Source organism: Euleptes europaea, chromosome 1 (genome assembly GCF_029931775.1).
Source record: "Euleptes europaea isolate rEulEur1 chromosome 1, rEulEur1.hap1, whole genome shotgun sequence".
NCBI lineage: Eukaryota > Metazoa > Chordata > Lepidosauria > Squamata > Sphaerodactylidae > Euleptes > Euleptes europaea.
In genome coordinates, this window is record NC_079312.1 from 100,618,891 (window position 1) to 100,639,334 (window position 20,444).

Genomic DNA, 20,444 nt, shown 5'->3' on the forward strand with positions numbered 1-20,444 from the left:
TGCTTTCCCTATTAGCTTTTAAAAGGATTGAAAAAGAAGAAGAAGAGTTGGTTTTAATATGCTGACTTTCTCTACCACTCAAGGGAGATTCAAACCAGTTTACAATCACCTTCCCTTCCCCTTCCCACAACAGACACCCTTTGAGGTAGGTGAGGCTGAGAGAGCTGTGACTAGCCCAAGGACACCCAGATGGCTTCATGTGTAGGAGGGGGAAAACAAATCCAGTTCACCAGATTAGCCTCCGCTGCTCATGTGGAGGAGTGGGGAATCAAACCTGCTTCTCCAGATTAGAGTCCACCACTCCAAATCACCATTCTTAACCACTGCACCACGCTAGATTCCCCAACTGTATTCACTACTGCTGAATTAGGAAAAAAGAATTTCACCCAACAACCAAGCTGCAAAACCAGGATTGGGATGGAAGGTTTAGCATTTGCCAAAACCTTGTGTCTCCTCCTCTTTAACCAGGGATCTATTTAATCTAACAGTATATTTTCCACTGCCCGTGTTTTCCAGTCTGAGTAACAGCTCCCTATATGGCATTGTATCCAGTGCTTTCCTTAAATCAAATGAATATTACTGAACCACGCAGTAGTTTGAGCTGCATTCTGGCACGGGGAAGCACCATCCGCTGTCACTTTGTCTTCCCTATAGGAGACACTCAGCTGTGTCCCAACCCATGATTGCCGAACTCATGATTTCGGCACTCAAGATTGCAAACGTTGAAGGGTCTAATTAGCAGAGAAGCTTGGATAACCATGAGCAGATCCTCCCAATGTGCGGTGTCAGGTTCAGTTGACAAAACCATCCCCAGTCGAAGGGTCAACCCCCGTCTTTGACTGCAGCCCCTACGCAGCTGTTATTTATCAAAACATCTTTTCTAGCGCTCACCTTTTCTAGCACTCGGAATTGTGAGTCAGGGTCCTTGATCAAAACAGCGACTTCTTTTGTTCATAAAAGCCCTGTTCAGACATTAAATGAATGTGTGGAGGGAGAGGAATGGGGTTGTGCCTATGGGCTACTTGCCCAACCCACACACATTCCAGGGTCTTGTGCACTCACAGCCTATATAGGAATGCACATAGGCTTCTGTATTTGTGATCTGTTACCCTGGAAAATAGGGGATTATGCATATAGCAACCTATGAATATTCAGGTGTATCTATGTAAACTCTGCATACAGATAACGATGGGTAGCCGTGTTAGTCTGTCTGTAGCAGTGGAAAAGAGCAAGAGTCCAGTAGCACCTTAAAAAGGTAAAGGTAGTCCCCTGTGCAAGCACTGGGTCATTCCTGACCCATGGAGTGACGTCACATCCCGACATTTACTAGACAGACTATGTTTACGGGGTGGTTTTCCAGTGCCTTCCCCAGTCATCTTCCCTTTACCTCCAGCAAGCTGGGTACTCATTTTACCAACCTTGGAAGGATGGAAGGCCAAGTCAACCTTGAGCCGGTTACCTGAAACCGACTTCTGTCAGGATCAAACTCAAGTCGTGAGCAGAGCATTTGACTGCAGTACTGCAGTACCACTCTGTGCCACGGGACTCTCTAAGCACCTTAAAGACTAACAAAATTTCTGCCAGGGTATGAACTTTTGTGAGTCACAGCTGAAGAAGTATCCGAAAGCTCATACCCTGCCAGAAATATCGTTAGTCTTTAAGGTGCTACTGGACTCGGCGTACAAAATGCTTGAACACACTGACACTGGGGGCAGGGCCAGTGAATGTCATTCCAAAAAGCATGTCATGTGCTTACTTGCATCTAAATGACAGAATAAGCAGGACTGCTCCGGCATGAGCTCCACCTTTTTAGTGAGTCTGTCGACATACCTTGACACCTTCTTTCATGCAGTAGATCTGCAGAGCGCTTACACCATCAGAGAATGGGTGGATTTGGAGATTAAATGGTGGAGACCTTCTTTCTCTTTCCTTGCAATAAAATATAAAGGCATGAGAAATTATGCTTATGTTGGAATCGACAGAGTACATTGGTTAAATCCCACACTCCACAAGAGGCACAAGGTTGATGGGAGCTTCCCCACCTTGTCACCACTGGTAGATCCCTTTCTGATGCCAGGAATAAACTTTTCTAGGGGCAGAAAGGACTCCACAGGGGATGGGAAGCTTGAGAGACTCATATGCACTAACAGTCATGCAGGTTGGGCAGATGTAGTGGGGAGGGGAAAGGGGAAAAGATCCCTTTTTCTGCCTCTTGGGTGAGCAGAGTGCTGCTCATGGAGGAGAAAGGAGCAATTTTGTGCATTCCCCCTCACCACTGCAGCTGCCTGACCCATGTGGCTATTAGTACACGCGAGTCCCTCAGTCATGGGTATAAACTTCCCTGGGGTAGGGAAAGGGCTCCAAAAGGGGGAAATAGGGAAAGTTCCGGACCCTCAGTGCCTCCGCCTGGCAGTTCACTGGATCCGAGCCATTGTCTATTTATCAGATACCCATTCTTCATTTCATTTTCTAAAACAATGAGTTCTTCGTCCTTTAAGAAGAGGCAAAGACAGATGCATCATGTTGTTTGGGGAGGGGGGTTGCTGTTCATTTTTATGGCAAGGAACCGATGCCTAAAGTCAGTCGCGTATTTTGCAGTGCTGAATTCACTGTGCTTCTCTATGAATTATGAATAGCCTTTGGTTTCTTTATATATTTATAACATTCAGAATTACTTGGGGATTTGAACACTATTCATTGCCGGAGGCCTGGCTCGGAAGCCCCTTAAATCCTTCCAGAGCTGGAATGGTGCAGTGTGGGTGAGCCTAGCAGCAACAAATTTATGCAAGTGAGGATCTCAGTATTAATCTGTTGTATAGATGTTTTTGGTTGGAAGCTCGGGCACAGGCTGAATGGAATCGTGGTATACCACCGCAAAACAAGGACACAACAGTCCTGGCCAAAGAGTTCCAGCACAGACATCTGCCCTGTTCAGATGTTTGTCAACACATCCACTGAACGCATGTAGATTAACAGACCCGCATTAAAAGAGCGTGCTCTCCTGAATATGTTGTAAGACATCTTAATGGGATTGCCCTGAAGGAGAAACTTCAAGCATGTATTCTGATTTTCTAAGCACACTGTTTGTGGCTAGATATGGCAATTAAGACTTCCTGGTGAACCTACATAATCATTTCAATAGATATTGTTGAAGGCTTTCACGGTCTGAGTGCAATGGTTCTTGTAGGTTATCCGGGCTGTGTGACCGTGGTCTAGACCACGGTCACACAGCCCGGATAACCTACAAGATCCAATTTCAATAGATCTTTGAATGAAAAAAAAAAGGCATTAGTTTCATCACATGCTCCTGCTTTAAGCTCAGTTGTAATTGCTAATCAATTATGCTTAAAGATATAATCAAAGCAGATCAGTTCCAGTCTCTCTCCTTAAGAATCACTCATGGCAGTACAATAAGGAGTTTACAACTTCTTACTTCCAGTTCTAGATTTCGGAATTCCAACAGCTCATTCTGATCCCTGGCATCCTGCAGCTCTTGTTGCAACCGACTGTTGTCTGCTTCCAATTTTTCTATCTAGAAGGAAGACATAAATTTACAATTGGTTGGATTGTTTCCAAAACACTCAGACAGAAATTCGTTACAACCTTCCCTCTCCTGTTCCCATGCAGTACACTTAAGGGGGAAAAGTGTTCAATTGTTTTGGCTTAATTGTCAATGTGATAATGAAAAACATAACAAAGCCGCAAAGAAGTTACAAATCAGGTGCTGTAAGTTAGCACGCCCTGACCTGGATAGCCCCAGGCTAGAGTCCCATCAAATCTCAGAAGCTAAGCATGGTCAGCCCTGGTTAGAATTCGGATGGGCAACCTCCAAGGAACACCAGAGTCATGATGCGGAGGCAGGCAATGGCAAACCACCTACAAATGTCTCTTGCCTTGAAAACCTTATGGGGTAACCATAACTCAAAAGCAAAAGTTGGCACAGTTGCTTTTAAAAATGGAAAAATCAGATCAGCACATTGCACCATTTTTATATGTGCTGATTTGGGACTTTGGGGGGATTTTTAGTTTCCTGTGGTTGAAAAGAAAAGTACAGACAGCGCAGAGGGGCTTGACAACCCACCGCCCGCCTTTCCGGGACTCCCAGGAAGAGGGGCGGGGGTCTTTAAACCCCTCTGCCCCCCCGCGCCTTCAGGGGGCTTCCCTGAAGGCGCACGGGGGGCCCTTTAAACAGATCTGCGCCTTCCAGGTGGAAGGCGCAGATCTGTTTAAAGAGCGCCCCGCGCGCCTTCATGGAAGCCCCGTGAAGGCCCGCGGGGGGGGGATTTTCCCACGAACCTTGGATCTCGCCCGAATTTCGGGGATCCGAAGCGGGGGAGTTCGGACTTTGGCACAGCCCGAATTTAAAAGGGCCAAATTTTGCCGAAGCCGAACTTTCCCAAATTTCTTTTTCAACAGCCCTATGCAGAACTCATTTCCCCCCCCACCCACATTCCACACAACTCAGAAAGCTTTTCCTGAGAGATAGTGTGGGATGTATAATTGGGAATTCTACTTTGAAAAATCGGGGGAAATAATGGACTCTCCCTTTCCTGCACACAAGGGCACCTTTGGAACTGTACCAGTCTGGTTTTCTTCATAAACAAATTTTGGTAAAGTGTATCTATCTATTCTTTGTGTCAGTCTGCAAGCTGGACTATCATTTCTTGAATTTAGAAAGAAACAAATGTCTTCTGATGATATAATGAGGATCTGGGTAGGCTAGCCTACAGCTGTTCCACTTTTGGGCACCAAAATCCACATTATGGTGTGCCATGTGGGCAAGCATGATTGAACATACCTTATCCAAAAGCTCCTGATTCCTCTTAATAAAAAGTTGCTTATCTTCCACCCAGTGTGAGTCCTGTTTGATTAAAAGAAAACAGCTTAAAAGTAGTAATAATGCTTAGCATTTGTACAGTGATTCCAAGTGTTCAAAGCATTTCATGTTTATTGAAATGTTGTAATCCTTGACGGCACTTTACACACACACAATCCTTACCAAAACCAGATTGGAGATGGTGGGCTGAGGCTTGGAGGGAGTACCTTCTTGCCTAAGACCACCCTAATAAGTTAATGGCAGAGGTAAGATTCACACCAGGGACTTCCTGGTACCTAGCTCACTCTGCCAGCTCTCATACTAATTATTACTCAGCAGTGAATGAGGCATCTGCAGTACAAGTTTAATTATGGTATAAGTGACGTAATCATCAGTCATGAAACCCTAGAATGGCAGGTAGTGCCGGTGTCTCTCAGCATCCCCGGTTGCAGAACTGTGATCCGGCTATGCTGAACTTAACAAAAATACTTAACAAAAATATATGCAAGCTAAATCACCACGATGTGGACTTATTACTAAAGTCCAAAGCAATGACTTGTGTATTCTTATCCCACACTGAAAATCTCAGGATTTACAATGCAGAAGACTGTGATCTTTTGATCACCAGACCTCCAGAGTATTTTGTGTTTATGTCGAATCCCTCATGAAAGATAAGAAAGACTTTTCAGCTGCAGCCAGTGTGGCGTAAAAGGCCAGAGCACATTGGAGGACACTCAATGGGTGACTTTTGGCCCATCAGTCATTTTCAGCTTAACCTACCTCGAAGGATTATGGTGAGGATAAAATACAAGCAGGGGAGTAGAAGAAGAAGAAGAGTTGGTTTTTATATGCCAACTTTCTCTACCACTTAAGGAAGAATCAAATCGGCTTACGATCATCTTCCTTTCCCCTCACAGACACCCTGTGAGGTAGGTGGGGCTCAGTGAGCTCTAAGAGAGCTGTGACTAGCCCAAGGTCACCCAGCTGGCTTCATGTGGAGGAGTGGGGGAACAAATCCAGTTCACCAGATTAGTGTCCAACGCTCATGTGGAGGAGTGGGGAATCAAACCCGTTTCTCCAGATCAGAGTACCATGCAAGCTACTGACAGGAAGAATGGGATAAAAATGTAGTTTAAAAATTGTATTTATTTGTTTACTTCTTTTATACCTTGCCTTTCTTCCCAATGGGGACCCAAAGCAGGTCACGTCATTCTCCTCTCCTGCATTTTATCTTCACAACAACCCTATGTAGTACATTAAATTGAGAGGGCGTGACTGGCCCAAGATCGCCTTGCGAGCTTCCTTGGCAGAGTTGGGATTCATACCTGGGTCTCCCAGATCCTATTCCAGCACTCTGATTTTGATAGCACACTGGCTATCCTATCCCCCCAATCACTCCAGTGTGGTGTAGAAGTTAAGAGCGGTGGTTTGGAGTGGTGGAGTCTGATCTGGAGAACCGGGTTTGATTCCCCACTCCTCCACATGAGCAGTGGAGGCTAATTTGGTGAACCGGGTTGGTTTCCCCACTCCTCCACATGAAGCCAGCTGGGTGACCTCGGGCTAGTCACAGCTCTTAGAGCTCCCTCAGCCCCATCTACCAACCAGGGTGTCTGTTGTGGGGAGGGGAAGGGAAGGTGATTGTAAGCCGGTTTGATTCTCCCTTAAGTGGCAAAGAAAGTTGGCATATAAAAACCAACTCTTCTTCTTCTTCCATCTTTACAACAGTTATAGAGGACAGCAAAGTAGTCCCTGATCCCAGTCAGGGTCACAACTTTACTGCAAACACAGCATATGCTGACTCTCCAACACCTAATGCCCGGCCAAGGTGGAACACTGCCAAAGAAGCATTTACCCGGCAACTCACAGAGTTCTTTAATGCTACACTAGCGGTGGGTTGGAAGATAGCCAAATAGATTCTTCTTTGCTTCACTAGCACTTAAGGCACAGATGAGCTCTGACCAGTACTGCTGTCCGGAGATCTGGAAAGACCTAGCTTTTCCATGAAATGTGACTAATCCTGAAGTCTGGGGTTTGTATCGCATGTTTAATTGCATATGTGTTGAATGTAACATGAGAATTACCTCCCAAAATCAAGTGTGCATTGCACATGGATTGTGCGTGCATTCATTGGAACCTGTGAACAGGGCTTCTGTCAGACATTTTACGTAGAACTGATATATGGGTAGGGAAAAGATCTTGCATTAATTGGCCCTGTTTGGGCTGACCTTTAGGACAACGTGAGATCATGATCGTGAGGGCCCTTAAAACCCCTATAATGCAGAAAAGATAGACATTACTCTCCCTGTGCTGGTTCAACTCCTATTCAGTGTTACCACACTTAGTACCAAATTAATCAAGCATTCTGCTGCACATTCACAGTGGCTGCATTTCATGGATAGGAAAGAAATCAGAATTGTATCCCGCATAGCTGAAGACTGTCACTCTTTTCTGTGCTTCTCTCATATTCTTTGCAGGCCCTCTTTGGATAGTTGCTTTGCCTGTGAAGCATATTTTTGAGCATCATCTTATATAGCAAACCACATTGTTAACAGCTACAGACTTAGACCAAAGCAAATTACGAAACATGCTGTGTAAAGTATCTACCTGTCCTTTCTGGGCCAGTGTTTTTTCCAGATCTTCTATTTTAGCTTTATACCTCTGGACTTCAGCTTGGAGTTGCTCCTGTGCCTGTTAAAGTAAATGTCATAGAGTCATAGAAGCATAGAGTTGGAAGGGGTCATACAGGCCATCTAGTCCAACCCCCTGCTTAATGCAGGATCAGACTAGAGCATCCCTGACAAGTGCTTGTCCAGCCTCTGCTTAAAGACTGCCAGCGAGGGGGAGCTAACCTCCTCCCTAGGTAGCTGATTCCACTGTTGAACAACTGCTATATATCCTCTGCTGCTATATAAAGATTTTTCCTAATATTTAGCAGGTACCTTACCTCCCGCAATTTAAACCCATTATTGTGAGTCCTATCCTCTGCTGCCAACAGGAACAGATCCCTGCCCTCTTCTAAGTGACAACACCTTCAAATACTTAAAGAGAGCAATCATGTCCCCCCTCAACTTCCTCAGACTAAACATTCCCAAATTGAAATGTGCCTAATTTTCTTTGCATCTTATGTCTATATGCCGATTGAGTCCGACCACCATAGCTTTCGTCCAGTAGTATTTGACCGGTGGTAGCTCAACAATGGGTCCTGCCTATGGTTGCTCCCTCCCCTCCACTGTCTCTCACTACCTCCACCCAGGAGCTGGGACAGCTAACACTCTTTCACCCCTACTTCCCCAGGGCCATGCCCCCCACCCCAATCCACTGCCCAGGGCCACATGCCTTGTAGAGCCAGCCATGATTTGGCAGTATTTTAGGCAGACTTTCCACTCAGCTTTGCCTTTGGCTTGATGCGGGACCAGAAGTCTTCTGGTTTTAGAGTTATTAAATTTTCATACTCCAGCACTGAACTAGGCCATGTGTGCTGAGTGTGGAAAATTTCACCTTAGCGCCAGTGACCTTCAGTACATCCTCTACTCAACAAAATGACTCAACAAAACAGTGGCAGCTCTACTGAAGAAATTGTGTTGGTAACAGAGAAGACAGAAAAGTGAGAGAACGAAAACAGTTGCTGTTGCTAATATACTGGCATCATTTAACATTTTATTTCATGTCAAAAGCACATGTCTATGGCCCAGCATCTTGTCTAGTGTGCGCTGCATATAACTAACTTGGATGATTCTGAAACTCAGCACTGCAGTATCTTGGTTAGATTTTTGAATGGCCACATCTACCCGTTTCTTATTTGCAAATGCGTGCCCATGAATGGGAGGCAATGCCTACTCAGTATGGACACATGAAGCTGCCTTATACTGAATTAGACCCTTGGTCCATCAAAGTCAGTTTTGTCTACTCAGACCAGCAGCGGCGCTCCAGGGTCTCAGGCAGAGGTGGTTCACATCACCTACTTGCCTAGTTCCTGTAAGTGGAGATGGCAGGGATTGAACCTGGGATCTTCTGCATGCCAAGCAGATGCTCTACCACTGAGCCACAGCCCCTCTACTGAACCCAGAAAACATGTGGCATCTGTTCCATTTAGCAAATCTGCATTCATGCATACCATACAAAATGGGGATTCACATCTGTGTCAGTGTGTAAATTTCACATGTGTATGCTTTTTGAAATTACACTAATCCAGACTATATAGCCAAGCATACTGCAGATGTGTACCCACAATGGGTTGGTGTTTGATAGTATTTCTCTAGAAATGCACAAAGCCTGCATATGTGAAACATGCACTTGCTCACATTGATCCCTCAGCATCCTTGCTTCTCTCCCACTCTCCCCTCCCTCTACTATCTTTTTCTCTGTAAATGCAATCCTAAACAGCCTTAAACACTTCTGTCCACTGAAGTCAAAGAAGAGCGTAACTTTGTTTAGGATTGCCTTGTTAGACTGTAATCTCCTTGGAGTAAGGATCCTTTTGCTTATGCAGCTCTGAAAAGAGCCACATTCATTGATGATTATCTATAAATAACAAAGCCTACATACAATCTATAAGTAACAAAGCCTACATAACAACAACAACAGTCTCATTTTGCTACACCTATCCAGGCTTCTTCCAACGTCCATCTCATTTGCTCCCGTTATGATCAAATCTGGGATATTTGTGCATTGCCCTTGCCAAATGCTGACCTTGGCTTCTCGTTCAGCATCTATGATCCCTCCAGTTTGTTCCTGCAGTAACGCATATGCTCTCTGCAGGGCCTGGTATTCCTTTGTTAATTGCCGAAATCGCAGCTCTGATTCTTCAGCTGCTAAACTCTGCAGGAGAAGGAAGGACACCCTAGATAAATATCAGGTGCAAAAACTTTGAAAAAAAAAAAGTGGAATGCCTTATGGTGGCTTAGAATGGGCCTTTACTCCGAAGCCACAAATATTTCTATGTAGTGTTCAGGAGTTTAGAAACATTTTACAAAATTGTAATAGAAAAGGAGTAATTACTCTTGAATGCATGCATCAAAAATGCATTTTAAAGCAAGGAAAATATGATGTTTAACTATATAAGAACTGATCAAATTAAGGGAAGACAATCTCTGTCTGGTAAGATGAAAATAGCCAACAAGGTATATTCTTGTAGCTCATGTTATAATTTGTTTATTTGAATTAAACAAACTCTCAATTGTTCTTTTAAAAAAATATCTAAGATCAGAAGCAAGACATCTGAAAAAAGAGAGTTCCCAGTGTATTTCCCTCTTAATTTATGATTTTGAGTTAAGCAATACCAAACTCTTGTTCACCTGGGCTGTTCTGACGACTCAGTTGATTTAAGGGTGATGATCATATTTTTAAAATACCAGGAACCCCCCCCCCCCAATGAAAACAGAATACTGTACAAGGCTAGGGTTCACAGCAGGTAGCTTATGTGGAGAAATAAATCAAACATTTCTATCATGGTAGTCTTCCACAGAATACCTTGAAGAATTGCTTAACTCTCATGTTCACAAACGTTTTAAAGAAAGAGGCATTCTGTTTCACATAACTTCCTCCTCCTATGAAGACCTAATAAACTGATGTGTTCTGTGTTGGGTTCAATAATGTCAGAATGGTGTTTTGTTTTGTTTTTTAATTCTCATCAGTCACTGTTAAGGTCCCTGTAAACCACTGCCCTACCCATACAGAAAATCTTACTTCATCCAGGTCTTCATCTGGAGTTGCTGGTGTTCTGTCCGTCCTGAATGAAGCCATGGACGAGGTTTCAGAGTCCATGGAGTCATCATCACCCCCATAAACGGTGTCTAATATATGCCTCTAAAGAAAGGGGGGGGGAAACAAGAAAATATTACCAGTATTATCCACTTCTCATAAGCAATATTCAGTCACGAGTACAACTCCAGCCATTATACTACATTGTTCAGTACCTAGGCAGAGTCTGGTTGGCTGGTTGTACAGGTGGACTAGATTCAGAATTGGAAGTAACCCACAGAATCTGAACAAGAATCTGGCATGACTGCTTGCAAGGCTGTGCATAATGGACAAAGTGGTATTAATGGTGGATTCTCTTTGGTTTTATAATGCTAATGTATACCTCAACACTTCTTCTTGCTCTCCACTGTATCATAGCAGTGACAACAGTTGATGAATACATGTTCATGGTTTACTTTACAATTGTAGTAAAGTGATCGCAGTAAGATCAGAACACATGAGCACCAGGGTTCCAATCTCTTCCATTCTCAATTATAGTGGCTCCTACTTACAAAATATGCCATTCATCCTCAGGTTTTTTTAATAGTGTCTTCAGACTTGATAATTGAATTAAAACATCAAAGGAAAACATGACTCATCCCTAAGATGACAGAGTCACTTAATCAGCGGGTTTGAATATTAAAGTCCTGATTTCAGCATTTTATACTTGGCAAACAAATTGAAACAGGCAGACAGACTGATCAATGAGAATTTAAGATGCACTCATATTACACTGTATTATTTTCTCCACATAAAGGGCGACAATGCATGTCGTTTTAGCCTCCTTTATTCCCTGTTTCAGCCAGGATTCAGCCAGGATCGAATGTATGTGTTTTCACCGAACGTATGTTCGATCCTGGCTGAATCCTGGCTGAAACAGGGAATAAAGCGACCATGCATTTTTGACCCAAGAGTACAACATCACAGGATGGAAAACATATGGTATGCATGCAGTCAAATGACTTCTATTTTGCATCTCCCCTTTCCCATAAACATAAGCTCCAGAAATGCACCATGCTGGGAAACAGAGAAGTAGATTTAAAGTTACTACCAGTTTCATTTGGCTCTGTACTCCCACAGCTGGGAGCTGCTTCCTGGATTTACTTGCCATTTGGACAAATGCAATATTTCTGTTATATAACTTCTGGTATACAAGGACTAGTACAGGGGTGGGGAACGTCAGGCCTGGGGGCCATATGAGGCCCATCATTTGGTCTGGCTTTCGTGGGCCCTGGCAGATCTCTAGCTCAGAAGGATCTAAGACTGGCGATCCGCCCCTCCCGCGGACAGGAATAGCCTCTATTCAAGGAGGATGTGAGTTTGTTTTGCCAAAAAAAGGAACCTTCTTTCCCCCTTGCAGAAGAGTCATTAGCTATGGAGCTGCTAGGACCGCCCAAGAAACTGTGTTAACCCTTTCCCACCCGGGCCATGGAGAAACGTATATCCTTTGTACTACAAGAGGGCTGGGGGCAGAAGTGGCGACAATGGAGGGGTTAAAGGGGGCAGGGCCACAATGTGCGGGGGCGAGTTCTTAGCCAGTGTGTCCTCATTTCATCCCTGCAGGCGGAGGTAGCAGGAGCCAGCGTGCGGCTGGACAGCTACGCCCGGCTGGTGCAACAGACCATCCTGTGCCACCAGGTGGGCGAGTGCGCCACCAATTGGATGCTTGCCTGCTTGCCCGCATGGGGGGTCATCTGGGCAGCTGCCTGCTTGGGGCTTGGTCGGTACCCCCTCTCCCTTCTGGTTCTTTCCCCTCTAAGTCCTGCAAAAGACGCATAGGGTGGGAAAGTGTCAGATTGGGGTGTTACTGGACCAGGCTCCTTCGCCTACAAGCCCCGAGTGGCTTGTCGCTCACTCTGTCTTGTGTTTGCTGCCCTGCCTGAATCTCTTGGGCCCAGCTGGGGATGGCAGAGCTCAAAAGCGAGTCGGATTCGTGGCAGAGACTTAGAGCTGTCTCTGGTTGTGCCTCTTGGCTAAATGTTTGACCAAATATAGCAGGCTAATTTTTAAGTTGATAATTTTGTATGGCCTACAAATGATGTTATAAATATCCAAATGGCCCTTGGCAGAAAAAAGGTTCCCCACCCCTGGACTAGTACCTTACCCATTGAATTGATTGGAACACTGGATGCTAACTATGACGGAACTCCTCTTTTTATTTTTATTTTTTTATTTTTATTTTTTAATTTTCACACACACCAACCCTCACTATCTCTATTGAGACTTATAACTTATTATGACACTGTTGCCACTAATTATGACAGATCCCTTCTTTTCTATGAAAGGTCAGAAATATATGGTGCTCGAGAGGCTTTTTCAAGTACAACTTAAAATGATTTTATTTGTCTCTTTGGGGGGAATTTAAAAGTCAGGTTAGCAAAGCTACATAACAGGAATGTGGTTTGTAACAGAATAACAGAACTGAGGAACTTGAGATGGTTATGTTCAAGAGATATATTGTAGTTCTAAATGTATCAAAATGGTTCACAAACAAGAGTTTAAATTTTTATTTTCTACTGAGAGTGATTTCTCTTGGCAGTCACTGGTTTGTTTATTAAAATTAAGCTTCTTTTACACCGTTGTTCTTTAGTTGGAGGAGTTAGGGACATTACCATATTTCCCCAGTTTCTCCTTTAAACTGGCCTGGGATCACTCCTTTCAACAGAGCTATTTCCCATAAAATTCTTAGGGTTCACTCTATCAACCTTAGAGCTAGATAACTGGTTATGGATCCTTCCTGATCCAAGCCCCAAATGTGTTCCTTTTCACTCAAAGGAGAATCCTCCACCAGACAACTTGCAGCTCACACTGCTGTCTCCAAGGTCTGTCTGTTAACTTCTCTTTCAGTCAACTATCAGTTCTTAACTGTCAGAACTCTCCATTCTCAGAATTCTGTTTGAACCCCCTGTGAATCAAGGTGTTCTATGACCAGGGTAACTCTTTAGAGTTATCCATCACAACTTCAATTGGATTTGAGATTAATAGGGTGAAGTGAAAAAAGCATCTATTGAGAGGGACATATAAAACATTTGATGTTTGAATTACCTTAATTGGCTTTCTTTTATGCTTCCGGCGCCGAATAAGTTTCTCTCTGTCCTGTACAAGAAAATCAAGGAACAGTAAAAGTCAAAGAATATTTTCAAACAGCAAGACTGAAAGGATAAGAAGGATAGTAACAAAGTAGTAACCACTGAGAGATCTAGCCTTTTGCTTAGACCTGATCCTGGAAGCCAACACTTGGGTTTAAAAGGAAGATGGCAGACCTATTCCCTTCATTATTAATCGTCCGCCATTGATATCTTGCCCCCTTTGCTTTCCTTATGCCTACAACCTACCCGTGTCAACTCATCAATTATGTTCTGTTGTTCTATAACCTGAAGCTTCAAAAATTCAGTTTCTTGCTCTTCATTAGCTTGATCCAAGTCATTGAGAGATTTTAATTTCTTCAGAGGAGGATGTGTTGTCATTTTTTCTTTCTGTGAAACAATGCACATAAAAGGAGAAGAACTTAATGGTAGTGTTTTCTGCTTCTCTTGGATCGTTATGACCTTTCTTAAAAGGGTTTTTTGATTTCTGCCTTAAGTATAAAGTAATTATGTATGTCAGACAGTTAGGCTGTAATATATGTTTCCAATGGGTGAGTTTTAAGTGATATGTTGCTGCATGGGGGATATGCTTCTGTGTCCAGAAAAGTGCTGGTTACTTTTCTGAAATGCCAACATCCTGGTATGATCTATTGTGTTTTGGTCAATTTAGAAAATTCATTTATGTTAGTAGATTACTTCTCTAACTTTAATCTCTGGCGAATCAGACGTCCAGTTTTGCTTGAATTAAGTAATAGAAATGAATCTCTCATCATTTAAAGTTTTAATTACTTATTTTGATTTAATATTGATAATTTATTATGTTTTTATGGTATTGTTTATACTTGTAACTCCCTCAAGCAGTATTATGGAGACATGGCATATAAATTCCTTAAATAAATAAATATTTTTGAAGAGTCACTGAATGAATCTTTTCAAATACATTCAAATCAAATGTTGGTTTGAGTATTTTAAGTATAGTGGCAAGCAGGTGAGATGTGTTATAGGGAAAAACTGTTCAGATTTTATTTTATCCTAGTCTTACTTCACAATTTCCCCTTGCCTAAAAGCAATGCAAAACTGAGAATAAGTCAAGTGAAGCATATAAACCTTAGCTGGCTTCACCGAGGACTGGCTCAAAAATCAGCAGGCCCAGAAATCTCATACATGTGGTGTGACAAAGCAAGCAAGTTATGTACTCAAACCTGTGCGTATATAATGCACTGGAGTGCCCAAGAATGGGTCCTGTTGGGTAAGAAACCCTGCAAAATATGATCCTTTACATAAGTTCTTGGAAGAATAAAGGGTAGCATGAAATTGACTTAATTTTAATGATTGGTTTCAAATCCTTAAAATCATCACATTCAGTTATGAATAGGAAAAATATTCACCCAACAAAGAAGGATTTTGTCATGTGCCAGGAATGGCCTTTTGTTCTGAAGTCCCAGAAATCTCATGTGTGAAAATGTATGAGCACTGCTCAGTACAAACCATTTCTAAATTTTCCTTAGTGATTGCTTTGAGCTTGTCTTCCATGCGCTGCAGTGACTGCATGAGTTCATCGTTTCTCTTGGAGAGGCACTTATTTCTTTCCAGGAGAGGTTTGCATTGTTTTTCAGCTTCCCGAACACGTTTCAACTGAAACAATAATAATTAATCATAATTAATATCCACTCTTTGCTCACTTTTGCATTGATTTTCCAATCACGACCCAGGGAAGCTTCTAGAGTTTCTTATGGAATTGATGACAATGTGGTAATAATCTATATTTAAGCAGCAGGGCTGTAACTGGGAGGGGGGCGGGGCGGGCAGCAGCCACCCCTGTGGCATGCAGAGAAGGCAGCAGAACTGCCTCTCCTTGTAGGCACCTCTGTGTGGGTAGGAGAGGCAGTTCTGATGCCCTCTCTGCATGCCACAGGGGTGGCGGCTGCCCTCCTCAACTCCCCCTAGCTATGGCCCTGTTAAGTAGAGAGAGACAATGACTTTTCCAGAGCCCTGAAGGGCATTTGAAACAGGAACAACACTTCACAGAACATATATTTTCCCTCTTATTTGTAGGTTTCTGTAGCATTTCAAAAGCTTGCAAAACACGTTTGACCTGAGGCAACAGTGGAACACAATAAACGTGTAGTAAATTAAGGGTAGTGATGCCTATTCCTCTTTTTAAAAGAGTCATCATTTCCCAGACTTTAGTACAGCAATCTCATCAAAACGTTTGAAAGACAATCCAAGCAAAAGTAAGTGAATATGTATCTAAGAACAAAGTAGAGCATGTTAAGCAATCTACAAATTTAATCTACCTTGGAGTGAAAGGATGTTTCATGACCGTTCTCACCATGCATCTCATAGCAAGGAAGAAAGAATAATCTCCACTCCAGTTTCTACTAACTGAAGCCTGGGGTAGATAAGCTTTTCACTGTTGTTTCAAGAAGCATGTGCTTCTTCTCCCTCTTTCCAACCCATGCTGTGGGGTATTGAACTGAGAACTTTGCGTCTTCCTTCCTTCTAGGAGAAATGGGAAGCCATATGAATCATCCAGTAGGAATTACATAGTGACGGGCACAGTACTGTAACTACGGTAAGAAGAGGGGCTAAAATAAGGAAATAGAAGTCATATGGGGTAAAGCTGGGGTTTGTCAGCTGCGGGTTGGGAAATACCTGGAGATTTTGGGGGTGGAGCATGGAGAGGGGAGGGTTTGGAGAGGGAAGGGACTTCAATGCCATAGAGTCTAACTGCCAAAGCTGCCATTTTCTCCAGGGGAACTAATATCTGTTGCCTGGAGATCAGTTGTAATAGCAGATCTCCAGCCACCACCTGGAAGTTGGCAACCCTAGGTAAAGCAGAGCTGCTGCACTCACTGTTAGATGTGTTACCTGCCACTACCTTTTCAAACACAAGAGCAACTTATATTGCTACTAAAAGTGCTGGACCAGTTACTGAAGATAAGGGTCATGTTCATTTAGATAATAGAAAAACTGTTGACAGTGTGTGGGTTTCACTCAATCTAAAATAGCAGTAGAACATTCACCACCCTCTTTTGACGTGAAAAAGTAGACTTTCTTAATATCCCTTAACCTTTACATCCAGGAATACTTGGATGAGGATAAAACATGAGCCATCAGCACTGAGATTGCTAATTCAGTAATTCCACTTTATGAGGTCTTTCTCTTCCTTTCCATATAGCCTACTGAACCCCCTTCTGGAAATGCTAAGGGCACACACCAGTTCGTTCCGCTCATCGACAAGCAATGTGTTCCTATCCTCGAGCTTCCGTATAGTAGCATTGAGCTCTGCCATCCTCTTCTGGTTTCTGCGTAGATCCTGTGAAGGAAAAAGTTGCATTCATTTCATAGAAGAGCTGTATATAGGTGAACGTCCATAGATTTACTATTACGGTCCTTAGACCAAACATAAAATATTGGCACTACATTGCCTTACCCAACTGACAGTATAAAACAATACATTTTGGTTAAAACATTATGCAAAATATTACTCTCTTTAAAACGGTTAAAAATTGGTCAACAATATAAATTACAGGTGAACGTACATATAACATTTTTGTCCGGGATTGAGGCATTTAAATATTATGGCCGTGGAAGTCACATTGCTGTGGATTCATTCCATAGTGTGAATGTAATGTTTAAAGACTTAGACCCAATGACTTCCCTCCATGAGAAGTCTTCTTGTGATGGTAAAAGACGCCTCCCATAGTGGAAAGAAGTATCTGGATCCAACCCCTTGTGGATGGGGCAACTAGTATAAGATCTTAATACAAAATTGTACTCTCTGATCCCAGCTGGATGATAATTTAAGCAAATTTATGGGTGAAAATTTGTGCTTGGCCCAGGGATCTTAAATGTTAAAGTCATACAGTGCAGGAAAAGATGCTCTCAAAGCACAGCTGTAAATTTTAAAAGGTACCGAGACAGTTTTCCAGAATAAGACACCACCACAAAGGATTGTCCATCAAAAATTCCCACCTGCCTCACTGCACTGGAGAGGCCGGTAGGAATTTAAAAGGTTTTAGAGTTAGCACCTGGGCCTACGTATCAAACCCAACCTTAGTAATTTGTAGCATTAAACTGTAGCATTCAAATTACCACAAGAGGGTGTAGATCATATATCACAGATGGATGCTTTCCTCTTAAAAGCGAGAAAATGATGCAATAAGTGGTCTAAGCGGATCTTATCAAAGCCCCGGTGTTTGTGATGAAATAGAAAATTCTTCTTACAGGGCTGCTGCAGTGTTCAGAGCCATCTCCTGCTCTGCCCGGGATCTCTCTTTTGGGACTGCTCATGTTACATTCAGCCTCTTTCACTAAGAAGAGTTGCTCATCCAAAGCCTCTTTTTGCAACTGAAGCTTCTGAACGTATCCAGTCTGGGTCTCCAGCTCCTTCTCCAAGGAAAAGATTATTCTGTCTTTTGCTTTGATCTCATCCATCTGAATTAAGATACAGAAGGACAATATTCTTTCATGAGCACAGCAACAAATGGATGCAATTCATACTGTCGATGGGTTGAACGCCCTGCTTTTCTGCTCATTCGTTAAGGTAGTTTCCACTTCATAAAATGCAAAAGCACAGAACTCCCCATTTCACCTTAAGAAAAACTTTAGATTCAAACACAGATTTTGACCTATATTTAAGAATTCCCTTCCATCCATCTCCTACAGTTGCTCTCTGTTTATGGTAAACCTCCTGAGCTACATGACAGGCATAAAATCAACAGGTAAAGCTGTCCCTATCATAAAGCTTGTACTGATAGAATGGCCACTTGTCATCTGCTGTTGGGCCACAAAGTGAAGCCAGATATCAAAAATATAAGGATAGGTGAGAAAGCGCTGGGAAGGAAAGCAGCAAGGTATAGCTCCATCTCATCAGATCTCAGAAACGAAGCAGGGACAGTGCTTGGAAGGGAGACCACAGAGAAAGGCTCTGCAGAGGAAGGCAATGGCAAACCACCTCTGCTTCTCACTTGCCTTGAAACCCCCTTGTTGGGGTGGCCATAAATTGGCTGTGACTTGTCGGCACTTTACACACACACAAGAAAGAGCTAAAGCCAGGAAAAGCTTTTCTTTAAAAGGCATGGTGGTTTGGTGTTGCTTTTACATTTGGAGCGCACTGATAGGAAAACACCTGCAACTTTGTACTTTCTATATTTGAGATCATTTCATTTTTTTGCTTGTCAGTGTTTCATGTCAGTCCTAATTCCATGCTGATACTCTGCTTACCTATCCAGCAGAATAATATCAAAATTCTTTTGCTTCATTTCTACAAGGAAAGTCAAGGCATTTCCAATGGGCTAATGAATAAGTGGGGTGGTAGCACTTAATAGTGTATACAGGTTTCACAGGATGGGTCAGGGAAATCACATGGCAGTTCAGAGAAAAGTTTTAGGCATAAAGAAATTTTTGTAAAACCTCAGTTGTCTCCACAAACACAGATAAACAATACCCATGGGATGGGGTGGGGGTGGGAAAATCAATGGACCACCAGGTAATGTGTGGTACAGCTCACTTCTTTGAGCCATTTCTTTTACTAACACATTCCTTGGACTCTGACATGGTGCATTTTAGCATTTTCTGTATACTTCAGTTTGGATGATGTAAGCTAATCAATTAGTCAAAGAAATTGCTAGAGCTGATTCTGGCTTAGATCCAACCAGCTTTTCAACTGGTGAGAAAAGGAGATGGCACTTTCAATCACCCAAATAGGCTACTCTGGGGATTAGGGGACCTCCTTGGCAAAAGTCATGTGGGATGGGGATTGTAGTAAGGAAGGGAATTGGGTAAAAGTGTGTGAAAAACCTGGCTAGATCCAACCCACTGTTTCTTGGCAGAGAGGATTTGTGACTCTAATTGATATTCGACTACCAAAACCAACAGGTACTTTTACTAGGCAAAGCCATGATTCATCATGTTTTGCACATTGAACACACAGGTTAGCATGTTCCGTTCAGGTACCCAGTGTAGCTCTGCTGATCTATACCTGTTCTGATACATAGGAGATACTTTCACTGGCTCGGAGGAGACCCCATCAAACTCTGATAAGGCAGAAAAAATCAAGCCTTTGTTTTGTCTTACCTACTACTATTCTTGCCTAAAGTTTCAGGCAAAGCCATTTCTTTTCAGAAGAACCCAGGAACAATATCTGCTATAACTGGTTGCCCGCAGCTTTTTACAAGTTCCATGAATTAAAACTAAATCTGTGTTTAAAACCAAGTTCTCTCAGCGTGAGTCCAGAAAACTCAAAGGCCAGAATAAACCAGATGACAGCAATCACCCAGCAATCCAACAATGCAGGACTGGCTAAATAGGGAGGGGAAATATTACTTTAATTTGAAAAAGAAACACATGAGTAATTTGCTAATAACAACAACAATAATAGCAATATAGCATTTCCAGTACTGAATTCAAAGCTGCAATTCAGATCCTGCCACATGTTGCATCTCCAGAAATCTGAATAAGAGTTACTTTATTAAAAGTGAGGCAAGGTGACCAGGAAGGGGCTGCTCTTGTTTACAGTGGTGCCAGGTGGATTTAATGCGCCTTCAGAGTATGATTCAAAGATCAGGCTTTGTACAATGCTTCCAAATCTCTTAATTTACATGCTAGTTATCAAGGTCAATCCTGGGGTCTATATCAGTACTCCATAGAATCATAGAGTTTGAAGGGACCACCAGGGTCATCTAGTCCAACCCCCTGCACAATGCAGGAATTTCACAACTACCTCTCCCCACACACCCAGTGACCCCTACTCCATGCCCAGAAGATGGCCAAGATGCCCTCCCTCTCATCATCTGCCT

At 42.9% G+C, this 20,444-nt stretch overlaps 1 protein-coding gene across 1 annotated transcript in view; it reads right to left on the reverse strand.

Annotated features, from left to right (window-relative positions):
• Positions 1-20,444, reverse strand: part of JAKMIP2 (janus kinase and microtubule interacting protein 2) — a 102,984-nt gene that overhangs the window by 12,516 nt on the left and 70,024 nt on the right. The window contains exons 4-14 of the mRNA XM_056858026.1: positions 17,872-18,081; positions 16,862-16,960; positions 15,130-15,276; positions 13,891-14,031; positions 13,601-13,651; positions 10,502-10,621; positions 9,506-9,634; positions 7,421-7,504; positions 4,799-4,861; positions 3,434-3,532; positions 1,831-1,929 (exon numbers count right to left, since the gene is read on the reverse strand). Coding sequence (XP_056714004.1) covers positions 1,831-1,929; positions 3,434-3,532; positions 4,799-4,861; positions 7,421-7,504; positions 9,506-9,634; positions 10,502-10,621; positions 13,601-13,651; positions 13,891-14,031; positions 15,130-15,276; positions 16,862-16,960; positions 17,872-18,081 — 1,242 coding nt within the window. The remainder of the gene's footprint in view (positions 1-1,830; positions 1,930-3,433; positions 3,533-4,798; positions 4,862-7,420; positions 7,505-9,505; positions 9,635-10,501; positions 10,622-13,600; positions 13,652-13,890; positions 14,032-15,129; positions 15,277-16,861; positions 16,961-17,871; positions 18,082-20,444) is intronic.